General features: G+C 41.2%; 1 protein-coding gene across 1 annotated transcript in view; it reads left to right on the top strand.

Annotated features, from left to right (window-relative positions):
- The window catches only part of LOC142663869 (uncharacterized), a 167,914-nt gene that overhangs the window by 129,084 nt on the left and 14,812 nt on the right, over positions 1-24,018 (top strand). Inside the window, exon 6 of the mRNA XM_075842702.1 lies at positions 17,900-17,986. Within this exon, the coding sequence (XP_075698817.1) occupies positions 17,900-17,986 (87 nt within the window). The remainder of the gene's footprint in view (positions 1-17,899; positions 17,987-24,018) is intronic.

Raw genomic sequence — 24,018 nt, 5'->3', positions numbered from 1 at the left:
TATCGTCTAATAGGATAAAGCGCATACTACTGTCCCGTATCTTCTAATAGGATAAAGCGCATACTACTGTCCCGTATCTTCTAATAGGATAAAGCGCATACTACTGTCCCGTATCTTCTAATAGGATAAAGCGCATACTACTGTCCCGTATCTTCTAATAGGATAAAGCGCATACTACTGCCCCGTATCTTCTAATAGGATAAAGCGCATACTACTGTCCCGTATCTTCTAATAGGATAAAGCGCATACTACTGTCCCGTATCTTCTAATAGGATAAAGCGCATACTACTGCCCCGTATCGTCTAATAGGATAAAGCGCATACTACTGTCCCGTATCTTCTAATAGGATAAAGCGCATACTACTGTCTCGTATCTTCTAATAGGATAAAGCACATACTACTGTCCTGTATCTTCTAATAGGATAAAGCGCATACTACTGCCCCGTATCTTCTAATAGGATAAAGCGCATACTACTGTCCCGTATCTTCTAATAGGATAAAGCGCATACTACTGCCCCGTATCTTCTAATAGGATAAAGCGCATACTACTGTCCTGTATCTTCTAATAGGATAAAGCGCATACTACTGTCTCGTATCTTCTAATAGGATAAAGCGCATACTACTGCCCCGTATCTTCTAATAGGATAAAGCGCATACTACTGTCCCGTATCTTCTAATAGGATAAAGCGCATACTACTGTCCCGTATCTTCTAATAGGATAAAGCGCATACTACTGCCCCGTATCTTCTAATAGGATAAAGCGCATACTACTGTCCCGTATCTTCTAATAGGATAAAGCGCATACTACTGTCCCGTATCTTCTAATAGGATAAAGCGCATACTACTGTCCCGTATCTTCTAATAGGATAAAGCGCATACTACTGTCCTGTATCTTCTAATAGGATAAAGCGCATACTACTGCCCCGTATCTTCTAATAGGATAAAGCGCATACTACTGTCCCGTATCTTCTAATAGGATAAAGCGCATACTACTGTCCCGTATCTTCTAATAGGATAAAGCGCATACTACTGTCCCGTATCTTCTAATAGGATAAAGCGCATACTACTGTCCCGTATCTTCTAATAGGATAAAGCGCATACTACTGTCCCGTATCTTCTAATAGGATAAAGCGCATACTACTGTCCCGTATCTTCTAATAGGATAAAGCGCATACTACTGCCCCGTATCTTCTAATAGGATAAAGCGCATACTACTGTCCCGTATCTTCTAATAGGATAAAGCGCATACTACTGTCCCGTATCTTCTAATAGGATAAAGCGCATACTACTGTCCCGTATCTTCTAATAGGATAAAGCGCATACTACTGTCCTGTATCTTCTAATAGGATAAAGCGCATACTACTGCCCCGTATCTTCTAATAGGATAAAGCGCATACTACTGTCCCGTATCTTCTAATAGGATAAAGCGCATACTACTGTCCCGTATCTTCTAATAGGATAAAGCGCATACTACTGTCCCGTATCTTCTAATAGGATAAAGCGCATACTACTGTCCCGTATCTTCTAATAGGATAAAGCGCATACTACTGTCCCGTATCTTCTAATAGGATAAAGCGCATACTACTGTCCCGTATCTTCTAATAGGATAAAGCGCATACTACTGTCCCGTATCTTCTAATAGGATAAAGCGCATACTACTGTCCTGTATCGTCTAATAGGATAAAGTGCATACTACTGTCCCGTATCTTCTAATAGGATAAAGCGCATACTACTGTCCCGTATCTTCTAATAGGATATAGCGCATACTACTGCCCCGTATCTTCTAATAGGATAAAGCGCATACTACTGTCCCGTATCTTCTAATAGGATAAAGCGCATACTACTGCCCCGTATCTTCTAATAGGATAAAGCGCATACTACTGTCCCGTATCTTCTAATAGGATAAAGCGCATACTACTGTCCCGTATCTTCTAATAGGATAAAGCGCATACTACTGCCCCGTATCTTCTAATAGGATAAAGCGCATACTACTGTCCCGTATCTTCTAATAGGATATAGCGCATACTACTGTCCCGTATCGTCTAATAGGATAAAGCGCATACTACTGTCCCGTATCTTCTAATAGGATATAGCGCATACTACTGTCCCGTATCGTCTAATAGGATAAAGCGCATACTACTGTCCCGTATCTTCTAATAGGATAAAGCGCATACTACTGTCCCGTATCGTCTAATAGGATAAAGCGCATACTACTGCCCCGTATCTTCTAATAGGATAAAGCGCATACTACTGTCTCGTATCGTCTAATAGGATAAAGCGCATACTACTGCCCCGTATCTTCTAATAGGATAAAGCGCATACTACTGTCCCGTATCTTCTAATAGGATAAAGCGCATACTACTGCCCCGTATCTTCTAATAGGATAAAGCGCATACTACTGTCTCGTATCGTCTAATAGGATAAAGCGCATACTACTGTCTCGTATCGTCTAATAGGATAAAGCGCATACTACTGTCCCGTATCGTCTAATAGGATAAAGCGCATACTACTGCCCCGTATCTTCTAATAGGATAAAGCGCATACTACTGTCCCGTATCTTCTAATAGGATAAAGCGCATACTACTGTCCTGTATCTTCTAATAGGATAAAGCGCATACTACTGCCCCGTATCTTCTAATAGGATAAAGCGCATACTACTGTCCCGTATCTTCTAATAGGATAAAGCGCATACTACTGTCCCGTATCTTCTAATAGGATAAAGCGCATACTACTGTCCCGTATCTTCTAATAGGATAAAGCGCATACTACTGCCCCGTATCTTCTAATAGGATAAAGCGCATACTACTGTCCCGTATCTTCTAATAGGATAAAGCGCATACTACTGTCCCGTATCTTCTAATAGGATAAAGCGCATACTACTGTCCCGTATCTTCTAATAGGATAAAGCGCATACTACTGTCCTGTATCTTCTAATAGGATAAAGCGCATACTACTGCCCCGTATCTTCTAATAGGATAAAGCGCATACTACTGTCCCGTATCTTCTAATAGGATAAAGCGCATACTACTGTCCCGTATCTTCTAATAGGATAAAGCGCATACTACTGTCCCGTATCTTCTAATAGGATAAAGCGCATACTACTGTCCCGTATCTTCTAATAGGATAAAGCGCATACTACTGTCCCGTATCTTCTAATAGGATAAAGCGCATACTACTGTCCCGTATCTTCTAATAGGATAAAGCACATACTACTGCCCCGTATCTTCTAATAGGATAAAGCGCATACTACTGCCCCGTATCTTCTAATAGGATAAAGCGCATACTACTGTCCTGTATCGTCTAATAGGATAAAGTGCATACTACTGTCCCGTATCTTCTAATAGGATAAAGCGCATACTACTGTCCCGTATCTTCTAATAGGATATAGCGCATACTACTGCCCCGTATCTTCTAATAGGATAAAGCGCATACTACTGTCCCGTATCTTCTAATAGGATAAAGCGCATACTACTGCCCCGTATCTTCTAATAGGATAAAGCGCATACTACTGTCCCGTATCTTCTAATAGGATAAAGCGCATACTACTGTCCCGTATCTTCTAATAGGATAAAGCGCATACTACTGTCCCGTATCTTCTAATAGGATAAAGCGCATACTACTGTCCCGTATCTTCTAATAGGATAAAGCGCATACTACTGCCCCGTATCTTCTAATAGGATAAAGCGCATACTACTGTCCCGTATCTTCTAATAGGATAAAGCGCATACTACTGTCCCGTATCTTCTAATAGGATAAAGCGCATACCACTGTCCCGTATCTTCTAATAGGATATAGCGCATACTACTGCCCCGTATCTTCTAATAGGATAAAGCGCATACTACTGTCCCGTATCTTCTAATAGGATAAAGCGCATACTACTGTCCCGTATCTTCTAATAGGATAAAGCGCATACTACTGCCCCGTATCTTCTAATAGGATAAAGCGCATACTACTGCCCCGTATCTTCTAATAGGATAAAGCGCATACTACTGTCCCGTATCTTCTAATAGGATAAAGCGCATACTACTGCCCCGTATCTTCTAATAGGATAAAGCGCATACTACTGTCCCGTATCTTCTAATAGGATAAAGCGCATACTACTGTCCCGTATCTTCTAATAGGATAAAGCGCGTACTACTGTCCCGTATCTTCTAATAGGATATAGCGCATACTACTGTCCCGTATCGTCTAATAGGATAAAGCGCATACTACTGTCCCGTATCTTCTAATAGGATAAAGCGCATACTACTGTCCCGTATCGTCTAATAGGATAAAGCGCATACTACTGTCCCGTATCTTCTAATAGGATAAAGCGCATACTACTGTCCCGTATCTTCTAATAGGATAAAGCGCATACTACTGCCCCGTATCTTCTAATAGGATAAAGCGCATACTACTGTCCTGTATCTTCTAATAGGATAAAGTGCATACTACTGTCCTGTATCTTCTAATAGGATAAAGCGCATACTACTGTCCCGTATCTTCTAATAGGATAAAGCGCATACTACTGTCCTGTATCTTCTAATAGGATAAAGTGCATACTACTGTCCCGTATCTTCTAATAGGATAAAGCGCATACTACTGCCCCGTATCTTCTAATAGGATATAGCGCATACTACTGTCCCGTATCTTCTAATAGGATATAGCGCATACTACTGTCCTGTATCTTCTAATAGGATAAAGCGCATACTACTGTCTCGTATCTTCTAATAGGATAAAGCGCATACTACTGTCCCGTATCTTCTAATAGGATAAAGCGCATACTACTGTCCTGTATCTTCTAATAGGATAAAGCGCATACTACTGTCCTGTATCTTCTAATAGGATAAAGCGCATACTACTGTCCCGTATCTTCTAATAGGATAAAGCGCATACTACTGTCCCGTATCTTCTAATAGGATAAAGCGCATACTACTGTCTCGTATCTTCTAATAGGATAAAGCGCATACTACTGTCTCGTATCTTCTAATAGGATAAAGCGCATACTACTGTCCCGTATCTTCTAATAGGATAAAGCGCATACTACTGCCCCGTATCTTCTAATAGGATAAAGCGCATACTACTGTCCCGTATCTTCTAATAGGATAAAGCGCATACTACTGTCCCGTATCTTCTAATAGGATAAAGCGCATACTACTGTCCCGTATCTTCTAATAGGATAAAGCGCATACTACTGTCTCGTATCGTCTAATAGGATAAAGCGCACACTACTGCCCCGTATCTTCTAATAGGATAAAGCGCATACTACTGTCCCGTATCTTCTAATAGGATAAAGCGCATACTACTGCCCCGTATCTTCTAATAGGATAAAGCGCATACTACTGTCCGGTATCTTCTAATAGGATAAAGCGCATACTACTGTCCGGTATCTTCTAATAGGATAAAGCGCATACTACTGTCCGGTATCTTCTAATAGGATAAAGCGCATACTACTGTCCCGTATCTTCTAATAGGATAAAGCGCATACTACTGTCCCGTATCTTCTAATAGGATAAAGCGCATACTACTGTCCTGTATCTTCTAATAGGATAAAGCGCATACTACTGCCCCGTATCTTCTAATAGGATAAAGCGCATACTACTGTCCCGTATCTTCTAATAGGATAAAGCGCATACTACTGCCCCGTATCTTCTAATAGGATAAAGCGCATACTACTGTCCCGTATCTTCTAATAGGATAAAGCGCATACTACTGTCCTGTATCTTCTAATAGGATAAAGCGCATACTACTGTCTCGTATCTTCTAATAGGATAAAGCGCATACTACTGTCCCGTATCTTCTAATAGGATAAAGCGCATACTACTGTCCCGTATCTTCTAATAGGATAAAGCGCATACTACTGTCCCGTATCTTCTAATAGGATAAAGCGCATACTACTGTCCCGTATCTTCTAATAGGATAAAGCGCATACTACTGTCCCGTATCTTCTAATAGGATAAAGCGCATACTACTGTCCCGTATCTTCTAATAGGATAAAGCGCATACTACTGTCCCGTATCTTCTAATAGGATAAAGCGCATACTACTGTCCCGTATCCTCTAATAGGATAAAGCGCATACTACTGCCCCTTATCTTCTAATAGGATAAAGCGCATACTACTGCCCCGTATCTTCTAATAGGATAAAGCGCATACTACTGCCCCGTATCTTCTAATAGGATAAAGCGCATACTACTGTCTCGTATCGTCTAATAGGATAAAGCGCATACTACTGTCCCGTATCTTCTAATAGGATAAAGCGCATACTACTGCCCCGTATCTTCTAATAGGATAAAGCGCATACTACTGTCCCGTATCTTCTAATAGGATAAAGCGCATACTACTGTCCCGTATCTTCTAATAGGATAAAGCGCATACTACTGCCCCGTATCTTCTAATAGGATAAAGCGCATACTACTGTCCCGTATCTTCTAATAGGATAAAGCGCATACTACTGTCCCGTATCGTCTAATAGGATAAAGCGCATACTACTGCCCCGTATCTTCTAATAGGATAAAGCGCATACTACTGTCCCGTATCTTCTAATAGGATAAAGCGCATACTACTGTCCCGTATCGTCTAATAGGATAAAGCGCATACTACTGCCCCGTATCTTCTAATAGGATAAAGCGCATACTACTGTCCCGTATCTTCTAATAGGATAAAGCGCATACTACTGTCCCGTATCGTCTAATAGGATAAAGCGCATACTACTGTCCCGTATCTTCTAATAGGATAAAGCGCATACTACTGTCCCGTATCTTCTAATAGGATAAAGCGCATACTACTGCCCCGTATCTTCTAATAGGATAAAGTGCATACTACTGCCCCGTATCTTCTAATAGGATAAAGCGCATACTACTGTCCCGTATCTTCTAATAGGATAAAGCGCATACTACTGTCCTGTATCTTCTAATAGGATAAAGCGCATACTACTGTCCCGTATCGTCTAATAGGATAAAGCGCATACTACTGTCCCGTATCTTCTAATAGGATAAAGCGCATACTACTGTCCTGTATCTTCTAATAGGATAAAGCGCATACTACTGTCCTGTATCTTCTAATAGGATAAAGCGCATACTACTGTCCCGTATCTTCTAATAGGATAAAGCGCATACTACTGTCCTGTATCTTCTAATAGGATAAAGCGCATACTACTGTCCCGTATCTTCTAATAGGATAAAGCGCATACTACTGCCCCGTATCTTCTAATAGGATAAAGCGCATACTACTGTCCCGTATCTTCTAATAGGATAAAGCGCATACTACTGTCCCGTATCTTCTAATAGGATAAAGCGCATACTACTGCCCCGTATCGTCTAATAGGATAAAGCGCATACTACTGTCCGGTATCTTCTAATAGGATAAAGCGCATACTACTGTCTCGTATCTTCTAATAGGATAAAGCGCATACTACTGTCCCGTATCTTCTAATAGGATAAAGCGCATACTACTGTCCCGTATCTTCTAATAGGATAAAGCGCATACTACTGTCCCGTATCTTCTAATAGGATAAAGCGCATACTACTGTCCCGTATCTTCTAATAGGATAAAGCGCATACTACTGTCCCGTATCTTCTAATAGGATAAAGCGCATACTACTGTCCCGTATCTTCTAATAGGATAAAGCGCATACTACTGTCCCGTATCTTCTAATAGGATAAAGCGCATACTACTGCCCCGTATCGTCTAATAGGATAAAGTGCATACTACTGCCCCGTATCGTCTAATAGGATAAAGTGCATACTACTGTCCCGTATCGTCTAATAGGATAAAGTGCATACTACTGTCCCGTATCTTCTAATAGGATAAAGCGCATACTACTGTCCCGTATCTTCTAATAGGATAAAGCGCATACTACTGTCCCGTATCTTCTAATAGGATAAAGCGCATACTACTGTCCTGTATCTTCTAATAGGATAAAGCGCATACTACTGTCTCGTATCGTCTAATAGGATAAAGCGCATACTACTGCCCCGTATCTTCTAATAGGATAAAGCGCATACTACTGTCCCGTATCTTCTAATAGGATAAAGCGCATACTACTGCCCCGTATCTTCTAATAGGATAAAGCGCATACTACTGTCCCGTATCTTCTAATAGGATAAAGCGCATACTACTGTCCCGTATCTTCTAATAGGATAAAGCGCATACTACTGCCCCGTATCTTCTAATAGGATAAAGTGCATACTACTGTCCCGTATCTTCTAATAGGATAAAGTGCATACTACTGCCCCGTATCTTCTAATAGGATAAAGCGCATACTACTGTCCTGTATCTTCTAATAGGATAAAGCGCATACTACTGTCCCGTATCTTCTAATAGGATAAAGCGCATACTACTGTCCCGTATCGTCTAATAGGATAAAGCGCATACTACTGCCCCGTATCTTCTAATAGGATAAAGCGCATACTACTGTCCCGTATCTTCTAATAGGATAAAGCGCATACTACTGCCCCGTATCTTCTAATAGGATAAAGCGCATACTACTGTCCCGTATCTTCTAATAGGATAAAGCGCATACTACTGTCCCGTATCTTCTAATAGGATAAAGCGCATACTACTGCCCCGTATCTTCTAATAGGATAAAGCGCATACTACTGTCCCGTATCTTCTAATAGGATAAAGCGCATACTACTGTCCCGTATCTTCTAATAGGATAAAGCGCATACTACTGTCCCGTATCTTCTAATAGGATAAAGCGCATACTACTGCCCCGTATCTTCTAATAGGATAAAGCGCATACTACTGTCCCGTATCTTCTAATAGGATAAAGCGCATACTACTGTCCCGTATCTTCTAATAGGATAAAGCGCATACTACTGCCCCGTATCTTCTAATAGGATAAAGCGCATACTACTGTCCCGTATCTTCTAATAGGATAAAGCGCATACTACTGTCCCGTATCGTCTAATAGGATAAAGCGCATACTACTGTCCTGTATCTTCTAATAGGATAAAGCGCATACTACTGTCTTGTATCTTCTAATAGGATAAAGTGCATACTACTGCCCCGTATCTTCTAATAGGATAAAGCGCATACTACTGTCCCGTATCTTCTAATAGGATAAAGCGCATACTACTGTCCTGTATCGTCTAATAGGATATAGCGCATACTACTGCCCCGTATCTTCTAATAGGATAAAGCGCATACTACTGTCCCGTATCTTCTAATAGGATAAAGCGCATACTACTGTCTCGTATCTTCTAATAGGATAAAGCGCATACTACTGTCCCGTATCTTCTAATAGGATAAAGCGCATACTACTGTCCCGTATCTTCTAATAGGATAAAGCGCATACTACTGTCCCGTATCTTCTAATAGGATAAAGCGCATACTACTGTCCCGTATCTTCTAATAGGATAAAGCGCATACTACTGTCTCGTATCTTCTAATAGGATAAAGCGCATACTACTGTCTCGTATCTTCTAATAGGATAAAGCGCATACTACTGTCCCGTATCGTCTAATAGGATAAAGCGCATACTACTGTCTCGTATCTTCTAATAGGATAAAGCGCATACTACTGCCCCGTATCTTCTAATAGGATAAAGCGCATACTACTGTCCTGTATCTTCTAATAGGATAAAGCGCATACTACTGTCCCGTATCTTCTAATAGGATAAAGTGCATACTACTGCCCCGTATCTTCTAATAGGATAAAGCGCATACTACTGCCCCGTATCTTCTAATAGGATAAAGCGCATACTACTGTCCGTATCTTCTAATAGGATAAAGCGCATACTACTGTCCCGTATCTTCTAATAGGATAAAGAGCATACTACTGTCTTGTATCTTCTAATAGGATAAAGCGCATACTACTGTCCCGTATCTTCTAATAGGATAAAGCGCATACTACTGTCCCGTATCTTCTAATAGGATAAAGCGCATACTACTGTCCTGTATCTTCTAATAGGATAAAGCGCATACTACTGTCCTGTATCGTCTAATAGGATAAAGCGCATACTACTGTCCCGTATCTTCTAATAGGATAAAGCGCATACTACTGTCCCGTATCTTCTAATAGGATAAAGCGCATACTACTGTCCTGTATCTTCTAATAGGATAAAGCGCATACTACTGTCCCGTATCTTCTAATAGGATAAAGCGCATACTACTGTCCCATATCTTCTAATAGGATAAAGCGCATACTACTGCCCCGTATCTTCTAATAGGATAAAGCGCATACTACTGTCCCGTATCTTCTAATAGGATAAAGCGCATACTACTGCCCCGTATCTTCTAATAGGATAAAGCGCATACTACTGTCTCGTATCTTCTAATAGGATAAAGCGCATACTACTGTCTTGTATCTTCTAATAGGATAAAGTGCATACTACTGCCCCGTATCTTCTAATAGGATAAAGCGCATACTACTGCCCCGTATCTTCTAATAGGATAAAGCGCATACCACTGCCCCGTATCTTCTAATAGGATAAAGTGCATACTACTGTCCCGTATCTTCTAATAGGATAAAGCGCATACTACTGTCCTGTATCTTCTAATAGGATAAAGCGCATACTACTGTCCCGTATCTTCTAATAGGATAAAGCGCATACTACTGTCCTGTATCGTCTAATAGGATATAGCGCATACTACTGCCCCGTATCTTCTAATAGGATAAAGCGCATACTACTGTCCCGTATCTTCTAATAGGATAAAGCGCATACTACTGTCCCGTATCTTCTAATAGGATAAAGCGCATACTACTGTCCTGTATCTTCTAATAGGATAAAGCGCATACTACTGCCCCGTATCTTCTAATAGGATAAAGCGCATACTACTGTCTTGTATCTTCTAATAGGATAAAGTGCATACTACTGCCCCGTATCTTCTAATAGGATAAAGCGCATACTACTGTCCCGTATCTTCTAATAGGATAAAGCGCATACTACTGTCTCGTATCTTCTAATAGGATAAAGCGCATACTACTGCCCCGTATCTTCTAATAGGATAAAGCGCATACTACTGTCCCGTATCTTCTAATAGGATAAAGCGCATACTACTGTCCCGTATCTTCTAATAGGATAAAGCGCATACTACTGTCCCGTATCTTCTAATAGGATAAAGCGCATACTACTGCCCCGTATCTTCTAATAGGATAAAGCGCATACTACTGTCCCGTATCTTCTAATAGGATAAAGCGCATACTACTGTCCCGTATCTTCTAATAGGATAAAGCGCATACTACTGCCCCGTATCTTCTAATAGGATAAAGCGCATACTACTGTCCCGTATCTTCTAATAGGATAAAGCGCATACTACTGTCCCGTATCGTCTAATAGGATAAAGCGCATACTACTGTCCCGTATCTTCTAATAGGATAAAGTGCATACTACTGTCCCGTATCTTCTAATAGGATAAAGCGCATACTACTGTCCCGTATCGTCTAATAGGATAAAGTGCATACTACTGTCCCGTATCTTCTAATAGGATAAAGCGCATACTACTGTCCTGTATCTTCTAATAGGATAAAGCGCATACTACTGTCCCGCATCTTCTAATAGGATAAAGCGCATACTACTGTCCCGTATCTTCTAATAGGATAAAGCGCATACTACTGCCCCGTATCTTCTAATAGGATAAAGCGCATACTACTGTCTTGTATCTTCTAATAGGATAAAGCGCATACTACTGTCCTGTATCTTCTAATAGGATAAAGCGCATACTACTGTCCCGTATCTTCTAATAGGATAAAGCGCATACTACTGTCCCGTATCTTCTAATAGGATAAAGCGCATACTACTGCCCCGTATCTTCTAATAGGATAAAGTGCATACTACTGTCTTGTATCTTCTAATAGGATAAAGCGCATACTACTGCCCCGTATCTTCTAATAGGATAAAGCGCATACTACTGTCCCGTATCTTCTAATAGGATAAAGCGCATACTACTGTCCCGTATCGTCTAATAGGATAAAGCGCATACTACTGTCCCGTATCGTCTAATAGGATAAAGCGCATACTACTGTCTTGTATCTTCTAATAGGATAAAGCGCATACTACTGTCTTGTATCTTCTAATAGGATAAAGCGCATACTACTGTCCCGTATCTTCTAATAGGATAAAGCGCATACTACTGTCCTGTATCTTCTAATAGGATAAAGTGCATACTACTGCCCCGTATCTTCTAATAGGATAAAGCGCATACTACTGTCCTGTATCTTCTAATAGGATAAAGCGCATACTACTGCCCCGTATCTTCTAATAGGATAAAGCGCATACTACTGCCCCGTATCTTCTAATAGGATAAAGCGCATACTACTGTCCCGTATCTTCTAATAGGATATAGCGCGTACTACTGTCCCGTATCTTCTAATAGGATAAAGCGCATACTACTGCCCCGTATCTTCTAATAGGATAAAGCGCATACTACTGTCCCGTATCTTCTAATAGGATAAAGCGCATACTACTGTCTTGTATCTTCTAATAGGATAAAGCGCATACTACTGACCCGTATCTTCTAATAGGATAAAGCGCATACTACTGCCCCGTATCTTCTAATAGGATAAAGCGCATACTACTGTCCCGTATCTTCTAATAGGATAAAGCGCATATTACTGTCCCGTATCTTCTAATAGGATAAAGCGCATACTACTGTCTCGTATCGTCTAATAGGATAAAGCGCATACTACTGTCCCGTATCTTCTAATAGGATAAAGCGCATACTACTGTCCTGTATCTTCTAATAGGATAAAGCGCATACTACTGCCCCGTATCTTCTAATAGGATAAAGCGCATACTACTGTCCCGTATCTTCTAATAGGATAAAGCGCATACTACTGTCCCGTATCTTCTAATAGGATAAAGCGCATACTACTGTCCCGTATCTTCTAATAGGATAAAGCGCATACTACTGCCCCGTATCTTCTAATAGGATAAAGCGCATACTACTGTCCCGTATCTTCTAATAGGATAAAGCGCATACTACTGTCCCGTATCTTCTAATAGGATAAAGCGCATACTACTGTCCCGTATCTTCTAATAGGATAAAGCGCATACTACTGCCCCGTATCTTCTAATAGGATAAAGCGCATACTACTGCCCCGTATCTTCTAATAGGATAAAGCGCATACTACTGCCCCGTATCTTCTAATAGGATAAAGCGCATACTACTGTCCCGTATCTTCTAATAGGATAAAGCGCATACTACTGTCCTGTATCTTCTAATAGGATAAAGCGCATACTACTGTCCCGTATCTTCTAATAGGATAAAGCGCATACTACTGCCCCGTATCTTCTAATAGGATAAAGCGCATACTACTGTCCCGTATCTTCTAATAGGATAAAGCGCATACTACTGTCCCGTATCTTCTAATAGGATAAAGTGCATACTACTATCCCGTATCTTCTAATAGGATAAAGCGCATACTACTGTCCCGTATCTTCTAATAGGATAAAGCGCATACTACTGTCCCGTATCTTCTAATAGGATAAAGCGCATACTACTGCCCCGTATCTTCTAATAGGATAAAGCGCATACTACTGCCCCGTATCTTCTAATAGGATAAAGTGCATACTACTATCCCGTATCTTCTAATAGGATAAAGCGCATACTACTGTCCCGTATCTTCTAATAGGATAAAGCGCATACCACTGTCCCGTATCTTCTAATAGGATAAAGCGCATACTACTGTCCCGTATCTTCTAATAGGATAAAGCGCATACTACTGCCCCGTATCTTCTAATAGGATAAAGTGCATACTACTATCCCGTATCTTCTAATAGGATAAAGCGCATACTACTGTCCCGTATCTTCTAATAGGATAAAGCGCATACCACTGTCCCGTATCTTCTAATAGGATAAAGCGCATACTACTGTCCCGTATCTTCTAATAGGATAAAGCGCATACTACTGCCCCGTATCTTCTAATAGGATAAAGCGCATACTACTGTCCCGTATCTTCTAATAGGATAAAGCGCATACTACTGTTCCGTATCTTCTAATAGGATAAAGCGCATACTACTGCCCCGTATCTTCTAATAGGATAAAGTGCATACTACTGCCCCGTATCTTCTAATAGGATAAAGTGCATACTACTATCCCGTATCTTCTAATAGGATAAAGCGCATACTACTGCCCCGTATCTTCTAATAGGATAAAGCGCATACTACTGTCCCGTATCTTCTAATAGGATAAAGCGCATACTACTGTTCCGTATCTTCTAATAGGATAAAGCGCATACTACTGCCCCGTATCTTCTAATAGGATAAAGTGCATACTACTGTCCCGTATCTTCTAATAGGATAAAGCGCATACTACTGTCCCGTATCTTCTAATAGGATAAAGCGCATACTACTGCCCCGTATCTTCTAATAGGATAAAGCGCATACTACTGCCCCGTATCTTCTAATAGGATAAAGTGCATACTACTGTCCCGTATCTTCTAATAGGATAAAGCGCATACTACTGTCCCGTATCGTCTAATAGGATAAAGCACATACTACTGCCCCGTATCTTCTAATAGGATATAGCGCATACTACTGTCCCGTATCTTCTAATAGGATAAAGCGCATACCACTGCCCCGTATCTTCTAATAGGATAAAGCGCATACTACTGTCCCGTATCTTCTAATAGGATAAAGCGCATACCACTGCCCCGTATCTTCTAATAGGATAAAGCGCATACTACTGTCTCGTATCTTCTAATAGGATAAAGCGCATACTACTGTCCCGTATCTTCTAATAGGATAAAGTGCATACCACTGCCCCGTATCTTCTAATAGGATAAAGCGCATACTACTGTCCCGTATCTTCTAATAGGATAAAGCGCATACCACTGCCCCGTATCTTCTAATAGGATAAAGCGCATACTACTGTCCCGTATCTTCTAATAGGATAAAGCGCATACTACTGCCCCGTATCTTCTAATAGGATAAAGCGCATACTACTGTCCCGTATCTTCTAATAGGATAAAGCGCATACTACTGTCCCGTATCTTCTAATAGGATAAAGCGCATACTACTGTCCCATATCTTCTAATAGGATAAAGCGCATACTACTGTCCCGTATCTTCTAATAGGATAAAGCGCATACTACTGTCCCGTATCTTCTAATAGGATAAAGCGCATACTACTGTCCCGTATCTTCTAATAGGATAAAGCGCATACTACTGTCCCGTATCTTCTAATAGGATAAAGCGCATACTACTGTCCCGTATCTTCTAATAGGATAAAGCGCATACTACTGTCCTGTATCTTCTAATAGGATAAAGCGCATACTACTGCCCCGTATCTTCTAATAGGATAAAGCGCATACTACTGTCCCGTATCTTCTAATAGGATAAAGCGCATACTACTGTCCCGTATCGTCTAATAGGATAAAGCGCATACTACTGTTCCGTATCTTCTAATAGGATAAAGCGCATACTACTGCCCCGTATCTTCTAATAGGATAAAGTGCATACTACTGTCCCGTATCTTCTAATAGGATAAAGCGCATACTACTGCCCCGTATCTTCTAATAGGATATAGCGCATACTACTGTCCCGTATCTTCTAATAGGATAAAGCGCATACCACTGCCCCGTAACTTCTAATAGGATAAAGCGCATACTACTGTCCCGTATCTTCTAATAGGATAAAGTGCATACCACTGCCCCGTATCTTCTAATAGGATAAAGCGCATACTACTGTCCCGTATCTTCTAATAGGATAAAGCGCATACTACTGCCCCGTATCTTCTAATAGGATATAGCGCATACTACTGTCCCGTATCTTCTAATAGGATAAAGCGCATACCACTGCCCCGTATCTTCTAATAGGATAAAGCGCATACTACTGTCCCGTATCTTCTAATAGGATAAAGTGCATACCACTGCCCCGTATCTTCTAATAGGATAAAGCGCATACCACTGTCCTGTATCTTCTAATAGGATAAAGCGCATACTACTGCCCCGTATCTTCTAATAGGATAAAGCGCATACTACTGTCCCGTATCTTCTAATAGGATAAAGTGCATACCACTGCCCCGTATCTTCTAATAGGATAAAGCGCATACTACTGCCCCGTATCTTCTAATAGGATAAAGCGCATACTACTGCCCCGTATCTTCTAATAGGATAAAGCGCATACTACTGCCCCGTATCTTCTAATAGGATAAAGCGCATACTACTGCCCTGTATCTTCTAATAGGATAAAGCGCATACTACTGCCCCGTATCTTCTAATAGGATAAAGCGCATACTACTGTCCCGTATCTTCTAATAGGATAAAGCGCATACTACTGTCTCGTATCTTCTAATAGGATAAAGCGCATACTACTGTCCCGTATCTTCTAATAGGATAAAGCGCATACTACTGCCCCGTATCTTCTAATAGGATAAAGCGCATACTACTGTCCCGTATCTTCTAATAGGATAAAGCGCATACTACTGTCCCGTATCTTCTAATAGGATAAAGCGCATACTACTGTCCTGTATCTTCTAATAGGATAAAGCGCATACTACTGCCCCGTATCTTCTAATAGGATAAAGCGCATACTACTGTCCCGTATCTTCTAATAGGATAAAGCGCATACTACTGTCCCGTATCTTCTAATAGGATAAAGCGCATACTACTGTCCCGTATCTTCTAATAGGATAAAGCGCATACTACTGCCCCGTATCTTCTAATAGGATAAAGCGCATACTACTGTCCCGTATCTTCTAATAGGATAAAGCGCATACTACTGTCTCGTATCTTCTAATAGGATAAAGCGCATACTACTGTCCCGTATCTTCTAATAGGATAAAGCGCATACTACTGTCCCGTATCTTCTAATAGGATAAAGCGCATACTACTGTCCCGTATCTTCTAATAGGATAAAGCGCATACTACTGTCCCGTATCTTCTAATAGGATAAAGCGCATACTACTGTCCCGTATCTTCTAATAGGATAAAGCGCATACTACTGCCCCGTATCTTCTAATAGGATAAAGCGCATACTACTGTCCCGTATCTTCTAATAGGATAAAGCGCATACTACTGTCTCGTATCTTCTAATAGGATAAAGCACATACTACTGTCCTGTATCTTCTAATAGGATAAAGCGCATACTACTGCCCCGTATCTTCTAATAGGATAAAGCGCATACTACTGTCCTGTATCTTCTAATAGGATAAAGCGCATACTACTGTCTCGTATCTTCTAATAGGATAAAGCGCATACTACTGCCCCGTATCTTCTAATAGGATAAAGCGCATACTACTGTCCCGTATCTTCTAATAGGATAAAGCGCATACTACTGTCCCGTATCTTCTAATAGGATAAAGCGCATACTACTGTCCCGTATCTTCTAATAGGATAAAGCGCATACTACTGTCTCGTATCTTCTAATAGGATAAAGCGCATACTACTGTCCTGTATCTTCTAATAGGATAAAGCGCATACTACTGTCTCGTATCTTCTAATAGGATAAAGCGCATACTACTGCCCCGTATCTTCTAATAGGATAAAGCGCATACTACTGTCCCGTATCTTCTAATAGGATAAAGCGCATACTACTGCCCCGTATCTTCTAATAGGATAAAGCGCATACTACTGTCCCGTATCTTCTAATAGGATAAAGCGCATACTACTGCCCCGTATCTTCTAATAGGATAAAGCGCATACTACTGTCCCGTATCTTCTAATAGGATAAAGCCCATACCACTGCCCCGTATCTTCTAATAGGATAAAGCGCATACTACTGTCCCGTATCTTCTAATAGGATAAAGCGCATACTACTGTCCTGTATCTTCTAATAGGATAAAGCGCATACTACTGTCCCGTATCTTCTAATAGGATAAAGCGCATACTACTGTCCTGTATCTTCTAATAGGATAAAGCGCATACTACTGTCCCGTATCTTCTAATAGGATAAAGCGCATACTACTGCCCCGTATCTTCTAATAGGATATAGTGTAAACTGCCATCCCACTAATGATTGTTGTCTTCTTTCCCCCCAGCTCAGCCTCTCCTCAGTATATACACATTCTCCGCAGTTTCCGCCATCACACATATACCAGATACAAAGCTGCTGATTTCTGGATCAGGTGAGTCTCACGAGTCACTTCAGCAGGCGTTAATCGTTATTGTTAGGGGGGGTCTTATTATCTTAAGCATTTACTGCATACTTTGGGACCCTCTTCAGTCTCCATAGAGTTCAGTGGAGTGGTGGCTACGGAATAAGCCAAGTGCCCACTCTTGATAGGTGCAGGACTGACCTGTAGATAAGCCATATATGATTAATAAGGGAATACCCCTTTAAAGCGACTGTCTAGTACCCGAGCTGGACAATATTACTGGGGTCCCCATAATATAAAGTCCTATCTTTTATTACCAACGGTTCTGTCCCGGAGCTTCAGACTGTGACTGTGCTGCTTTCTAGTTACAGCCGTCACCCCGGTACAAACTGCTAATTCCCCTATATTTCCACTAAAGGGAAGCGGTACTAAGTCATCGCGACATGTATTATTCCACATGAAGAAAAATTGCTACATTTCCACCCATGTCAGAACTTTTTTGATGGTCATAAGGTCGCATTAAACCCCCCCCCCCCCCCCAGGGAATAATAATAGTTGTATTGTAACCTCAACTTGCATGCCACTGTAGATGGTGTGTAGCCCCATCATTATACTCCTCATCCCCTTTTAGAAGATGAGTGTTTTTTTTGGGTTAAATTAACCCCAAAACCTAAAAAAAACAACACATAAAAGGCATGAAAAACTGCACCGCAAAACAATATGGCTGTAAAATGTGAACGCTCCACCGCCGCTGCAGACCTCTTTTTTTTAACCATATATACATGAAGATGTGAAGCCCATGCAATGTCACGTGACCGCAGCTTGTGACGTCATCACCATGAATGTCATTTCACTTTGGAGGATGGTGATTGGCTGTTAGTGTCAGTCACGTGATGTTGCATCGACTTCTCATCATCACGTATACTATGTAAACAGAAGAGGAGCGGGACCACGGGTGAACATATTATATACTTTATTATTTACACCTATGGAGCCCTCTTAGCTAAGCCCAGAAAAACCCCTTTAAAGGGTGATCCGCTTTGGACAATCCCTACTTCTTAGCAGGGTTCATTGACAATAAGCAGATGACAAAGTGCCCCCCGGCAGGAACTCCCAGAGATCCGCTGTAATATGCGGGGAAACCCTGCAGTACGTGTTCAATCTCCCTACAGCGCCGCCACAGGGGAAATTAAGTATTACACAGCGCTCATTCATATCAATGTGTTGTCTGTGTAATACAGGACAGGACAGGTATTCCAGAGAGAGACACTCTATGTAACCGCTCCCCACTCTGACCGGGAGATGAGGACCCCCCTCCATCAACTCAGAATTTACTGCTAGGGTATATGGAAACAACTCCAAATGGGAGATTTTTCTCTTGATGCCTTTTTTTTTTTTTTCATACTACTGCTAGTATTGGTCTAATACAGTATTGGAACTCACTAAGAGAAGCCGTTTGCTGGTCATCATTGAGGGGAATCTCCCAGTCAGGACCCCCCCCCTATGAGCCAGAGAGTTACTGGCCCATCCATATATTACATAGACAGCCATTAATTTCAATGGACGCCATGTAATGTATGACTGGCCGGGGATTTCAGAAGCTGGACCTGCAGCTTTATTTTAAAGGCTATGTACACCTTTTTTTTTAAATAAAACAGTGTATCAGTGTGTTTGGTGCAACTTTCTAATGACTTTTTATTACAAATTATTTTAACTTTTTGAGATACAGCTGCTTTGTATCCTGTATATAGAGCATCTGTATCGTGCGCTGAATCCTGTATCCGTCAGGTCAGCGGCGCTGACGGGTTCAGTGTCGGCGGGTCCTGCGTGTCTCTGACATTTCATAACTTAGATGTGATCGATTACAGGTGGATCCTGCGTGTCAGAGACACCCAGGACCCGCTGACACTGAATCCGTCAGTCCAACTGATCTAACGGATTCAGGTTGCAGCGCTAGATACAGCTGCTCTGTATACAGGATACAAAACAGCTGCATCTCACAAAGTAAAAATAATTTTTAATGAAAAGTAATTAGAAAGTTGCACCAATCAGACTGATACACAATTTTATTTATATATATATATACACACAAGTTTTTAAAGGTGTACAGAGCCTTTAAGGGGCTGCATTAGTGAGACAACCCCTTTAAATCAGATTCCAAAATGGCAGCAGTGTTTATATAGGAGTGGGGGATGTATCACTGCATAACTAGATAGATTTGCTGTTTGGGGGTCCCCCTGTAGAAGCTGTAATGGCAATTATATAGGTTATTATCCCGCTCTCCCAGAAACAGATAACTGCTGGATATCATTTTCACCGCCTTGTCAGAAGAGGACGACTCGGGGACTTTTGTGCTTTTTGTTTTTGGAGTTTTACTTTAAAGCTTCTGTCTCGGGAATTGTTCTTAAAGAATAGACTGGAATGAAGGAGCCTTAGAGACGCCTTATTTAGAAACAGCTACTCGCTTATTTTTACCTGCACCGCAATTACACAAAACCACAACTACACAATTATCCTTCCTGATTATCCATTCTTTGTTCCTGCATCACCGCCTCCAGCGGAATAACGGGGGAGGATTTTTAACTTTTCTTTAAGTTTCTTGAGAACACCTGCTCCATTTCAAAGTGTTCACATTAAGGAAATGATGATTTTCACAAGACAAGGTAGCAGGATACCCCTGCGAGCTGAGGGGAGAAAAAACTTGAGAAGCTGAGATGTGGGGTGCTGTTTGTAGGGTCTTCACATTAGAAAGTACTTTGAAGGAGTTACTCCTATTAGGACAAATGGACAGTATAGAGGCGGTTCACTTGTCTGGTCCCACATTTTGTTGATGTCTGGAAACCCAAATGACAGACCACCGCGAAATCCGACAGACCCAATTGTAAGTCATTGTGGTAAATTGGGCGCTACTGGTATACGTCATGTGATGGATCTGGCATGACGTCCTGGTTTCTGCTATAAGTGGAAGCCATGACGCCGGTGTGAACGGAGTCTAAGAAAAAGCTGAAGACAGTTGTGAAAACAAGACCTAATTATTATTATAGGTGGAACTGTTAGCAAGTGCTATACTGCTTGCTTATATTCCATTATTTAACTTGTAGTGAGTTACATCCTGTATTATACTCCAGAGCTGCACTCACTATTCTGCTGGTGGAGTCACTGTGTACATACATTACTTATCCTGTACTGATCCTGAGTTGTATCCTGTATTATACTCCAGAGCTGCACTCCCTATTCTGCTGGTGGAGTCACTGTGTACATACATTCCATTACTTATCCTGTACTGATCCTGAGTTACATCCTGTACTATATTCCAGAGCTGCACTCACTATTCTGCTGGTGGAGTCACTGTGTACATACATTCCATTACTTATCCTGTACTGATCCTGAGTTACATCCTGTACTATATTCCAGAGCTGCACTCACTATTCTTCTGGTGGAGTCACTGTGTACATACATTACATTACTTATCCTGTACTGATCCAGAGTTACATCCTGTATTATACTCCAGAGCTGCACTCACTATTCTGCTGGTGGAGTCACTGTGTACATACATTCCATTACTTATCCTGTACTGATCCTGAGTTACATCCTGTATTATACTCCAGAGCTGCACTCACTATTCTTCTGGTGGAGTCACTGTGTACATACATTCCATTACTTATCCTGTACTGATCCTGAGTTACATCCTGTATTATATTCCAGAGCTGCACTCACTATTCTGCTAGTGGAGTCACTGTGTACATACATTACATTACTTATCCTGTACTGATCCTGAGTTACATCCTGTATTATACTTCAGAGCTGCACTCGCTATTCTGCTGGTTGTCTGCGCAACTCTGGAATACAATACTGAATGTAACTCCCGATCATAACTGGATAAGTAATATAATGTATGTACACAGTGACTCCACCAGCAGAAGAGTGAGTGCAGCTCTGGAGTATAATACAGGATGTAACTCAGGAACAGTACAGGATAAGTAATGTAATGTATGTACACAGTGACTCCACCAGCAGAATAGTGAGTGCAGCTCTGGAGTATAATACAGGATGTAACTCAGGATCAGTACAGGATAAGTAAGGTAATGTATGTACACAGTGACTCCAGCAGCAGAATAGTGAGTGCAGTTCTGGAGTATAATACAGGATGTAACTCCGGATCAGTACAGGATAAGTAATGTAATGTATGTACACAGTGACTCCACCAGCAGAATAGTGAGTGCAGCTCTGGAGTATAATACAGGATGTAACTCAGGATCAGTACAGGATAAGTAATGTAATGTATGTACACAGTGACTCCACCAGCAGAAGAGTGAGTGCAGCTCTGGAGTATAATACAGGATGTAACTCAGGATCAGTACAGGATAAGTAAGGTAATGTATGTACACAGTGACTCCAGCAGCAGAATAGTGAGTGCAGCTGTGGAGTATAATACAGGATGTAACTCAGGATCAGTACAGGATAAGTAATGTAATGTATGTACACAGTGACTCCACCAGCAGAAGAGTGAGTGCAGCTCTGGAGTATAATACAGGATGTAACTCAGGATCAGTACAGGATGATAAGTAATGGAATGTATGTACACAGTGACTCCACCAGCAGAATAGTGAGTGCAGCTCTGGAGTATAATACAGCATGTAACTCAGGATCAGTACAGGATAAGTAATATAATGTATGTACACAGTGACTCCCCCAGCAGAATAGTGAGTGCAGCTCTGGAGTATAATACAGGATGTAACTCAGGATCAGTACAGGATAAGTAATGTAATGTATGTATGTACACAGTGACTCCCCCAGCAGAATAGTGAGTGCAGCTCTGGAGTATAATACAGGATGTAACTCAGGATCAGTACAGGATAAGTAATGTAATGTATGTATGTACACAGTGACTCCACCAGCAGAATAGTGAATCGGCTCTGGAGTATAATACAGGATGTAACTCAGGATCAGTACAGGATAAGTAATGTAATATATGTACACAGTGACTCCACCAGCAGAATAGTGAGTGCAGCTCTGGAGTATAATACAGGATGTAACTCCGGATCAGTACAGGATAAGTAATGTAATGTATGTACACTATGACTCCACCAGCAGAATAGTGAGTGCAGCTCTGGAGTATAGTAGAGGATATAACTCTGTATCAGTACAGGATAAGTAATATATAGATACACTTTTAAGCTTTCCTACTTGATACCCATGTAAGGAAAGGTAATTAAAGGTATCATACAACTGACACATTTCAATGGAGATAACAGCCACAAGCTGCTACAATGGTGAAACCATACTGTAACAGTGAATGCAGGGGGAACAAAGAACTAAGGCCCCATTCACACGACCGTAGAATTCATCCGTAATTACTGACCGTGATTACGGACCCATTCATTTCTATTCTATATTTACGGGAAGGTGTCCATGTCGTAGAAAGGCTCCGCAAAAGATAGGACATGTCCTGTTTTTGTTTTTTTTCGGAGCGTGCTCCCATACTTATATGGGAGCACGGCCCGCAAATGCGGGTGGCTGTCCGCGGGGCCACCAGCGGCCGGAACAGGACGTGATTACGGGCACGGTCATTTACAATGTGCAGTAAGAGAACGCCTACACGCACCATGTGATAGCTGATATTTGCCTTTTCACCAGAGTTTTCTTTAATATACTCGGAACATTTACCTTAAAAATTGTAATAAATTCTCAGTACATGGAGGTCCTTAAGTTTTCCTCTTCTGTCAGATTGTTAGACTCTATTCAACCACTTCTTTAGCTGTATCTGTTTTTGGCAGTATTAATACTTTATGACTGACTACCTCTCAATTCCTTTCTGTAGAGAACCCCCCCCCCACCACCCGAAAATAAAAAACATGACCTAGAAATATAAATCCCTGAGCTCTCCTCTTGTGAAAAGGCTTCTAGTATTCTATCCCGCCTTTTCTTGAGTTCTCAGTCTCTCACACAGGAATCAAATATCGGGTGGTAATTCCCTTTGACAGCTATTACAGTCGCTATAGGAGCTGTGACCTAGCTTTCCATAGACCCTGAATGGCATAGACTTCTACATTATAGTTACT

Source organism: Rhinoderma darwinii, chromosome 11, assembly GCF_050947455.1.
Source record: "Rhinoderma darwinii isolate aRhiDar2 chromosome 11, aRhiDar2.hap1, whole genome shotgun sequence".
Taxonomy (NCBI): domain Eukaryota; kingdom Metazoa; phylum Chordata; class Amphibia; order Anura; family Rhinodermatidae; genus Rhinoderma; species Rhinoderma darwinii.
The sequence above is the reverse complement of the archived record's forward strand: the minus strand, read 5'-3'. Positions and strand labels throughout refer to the sequence as shown.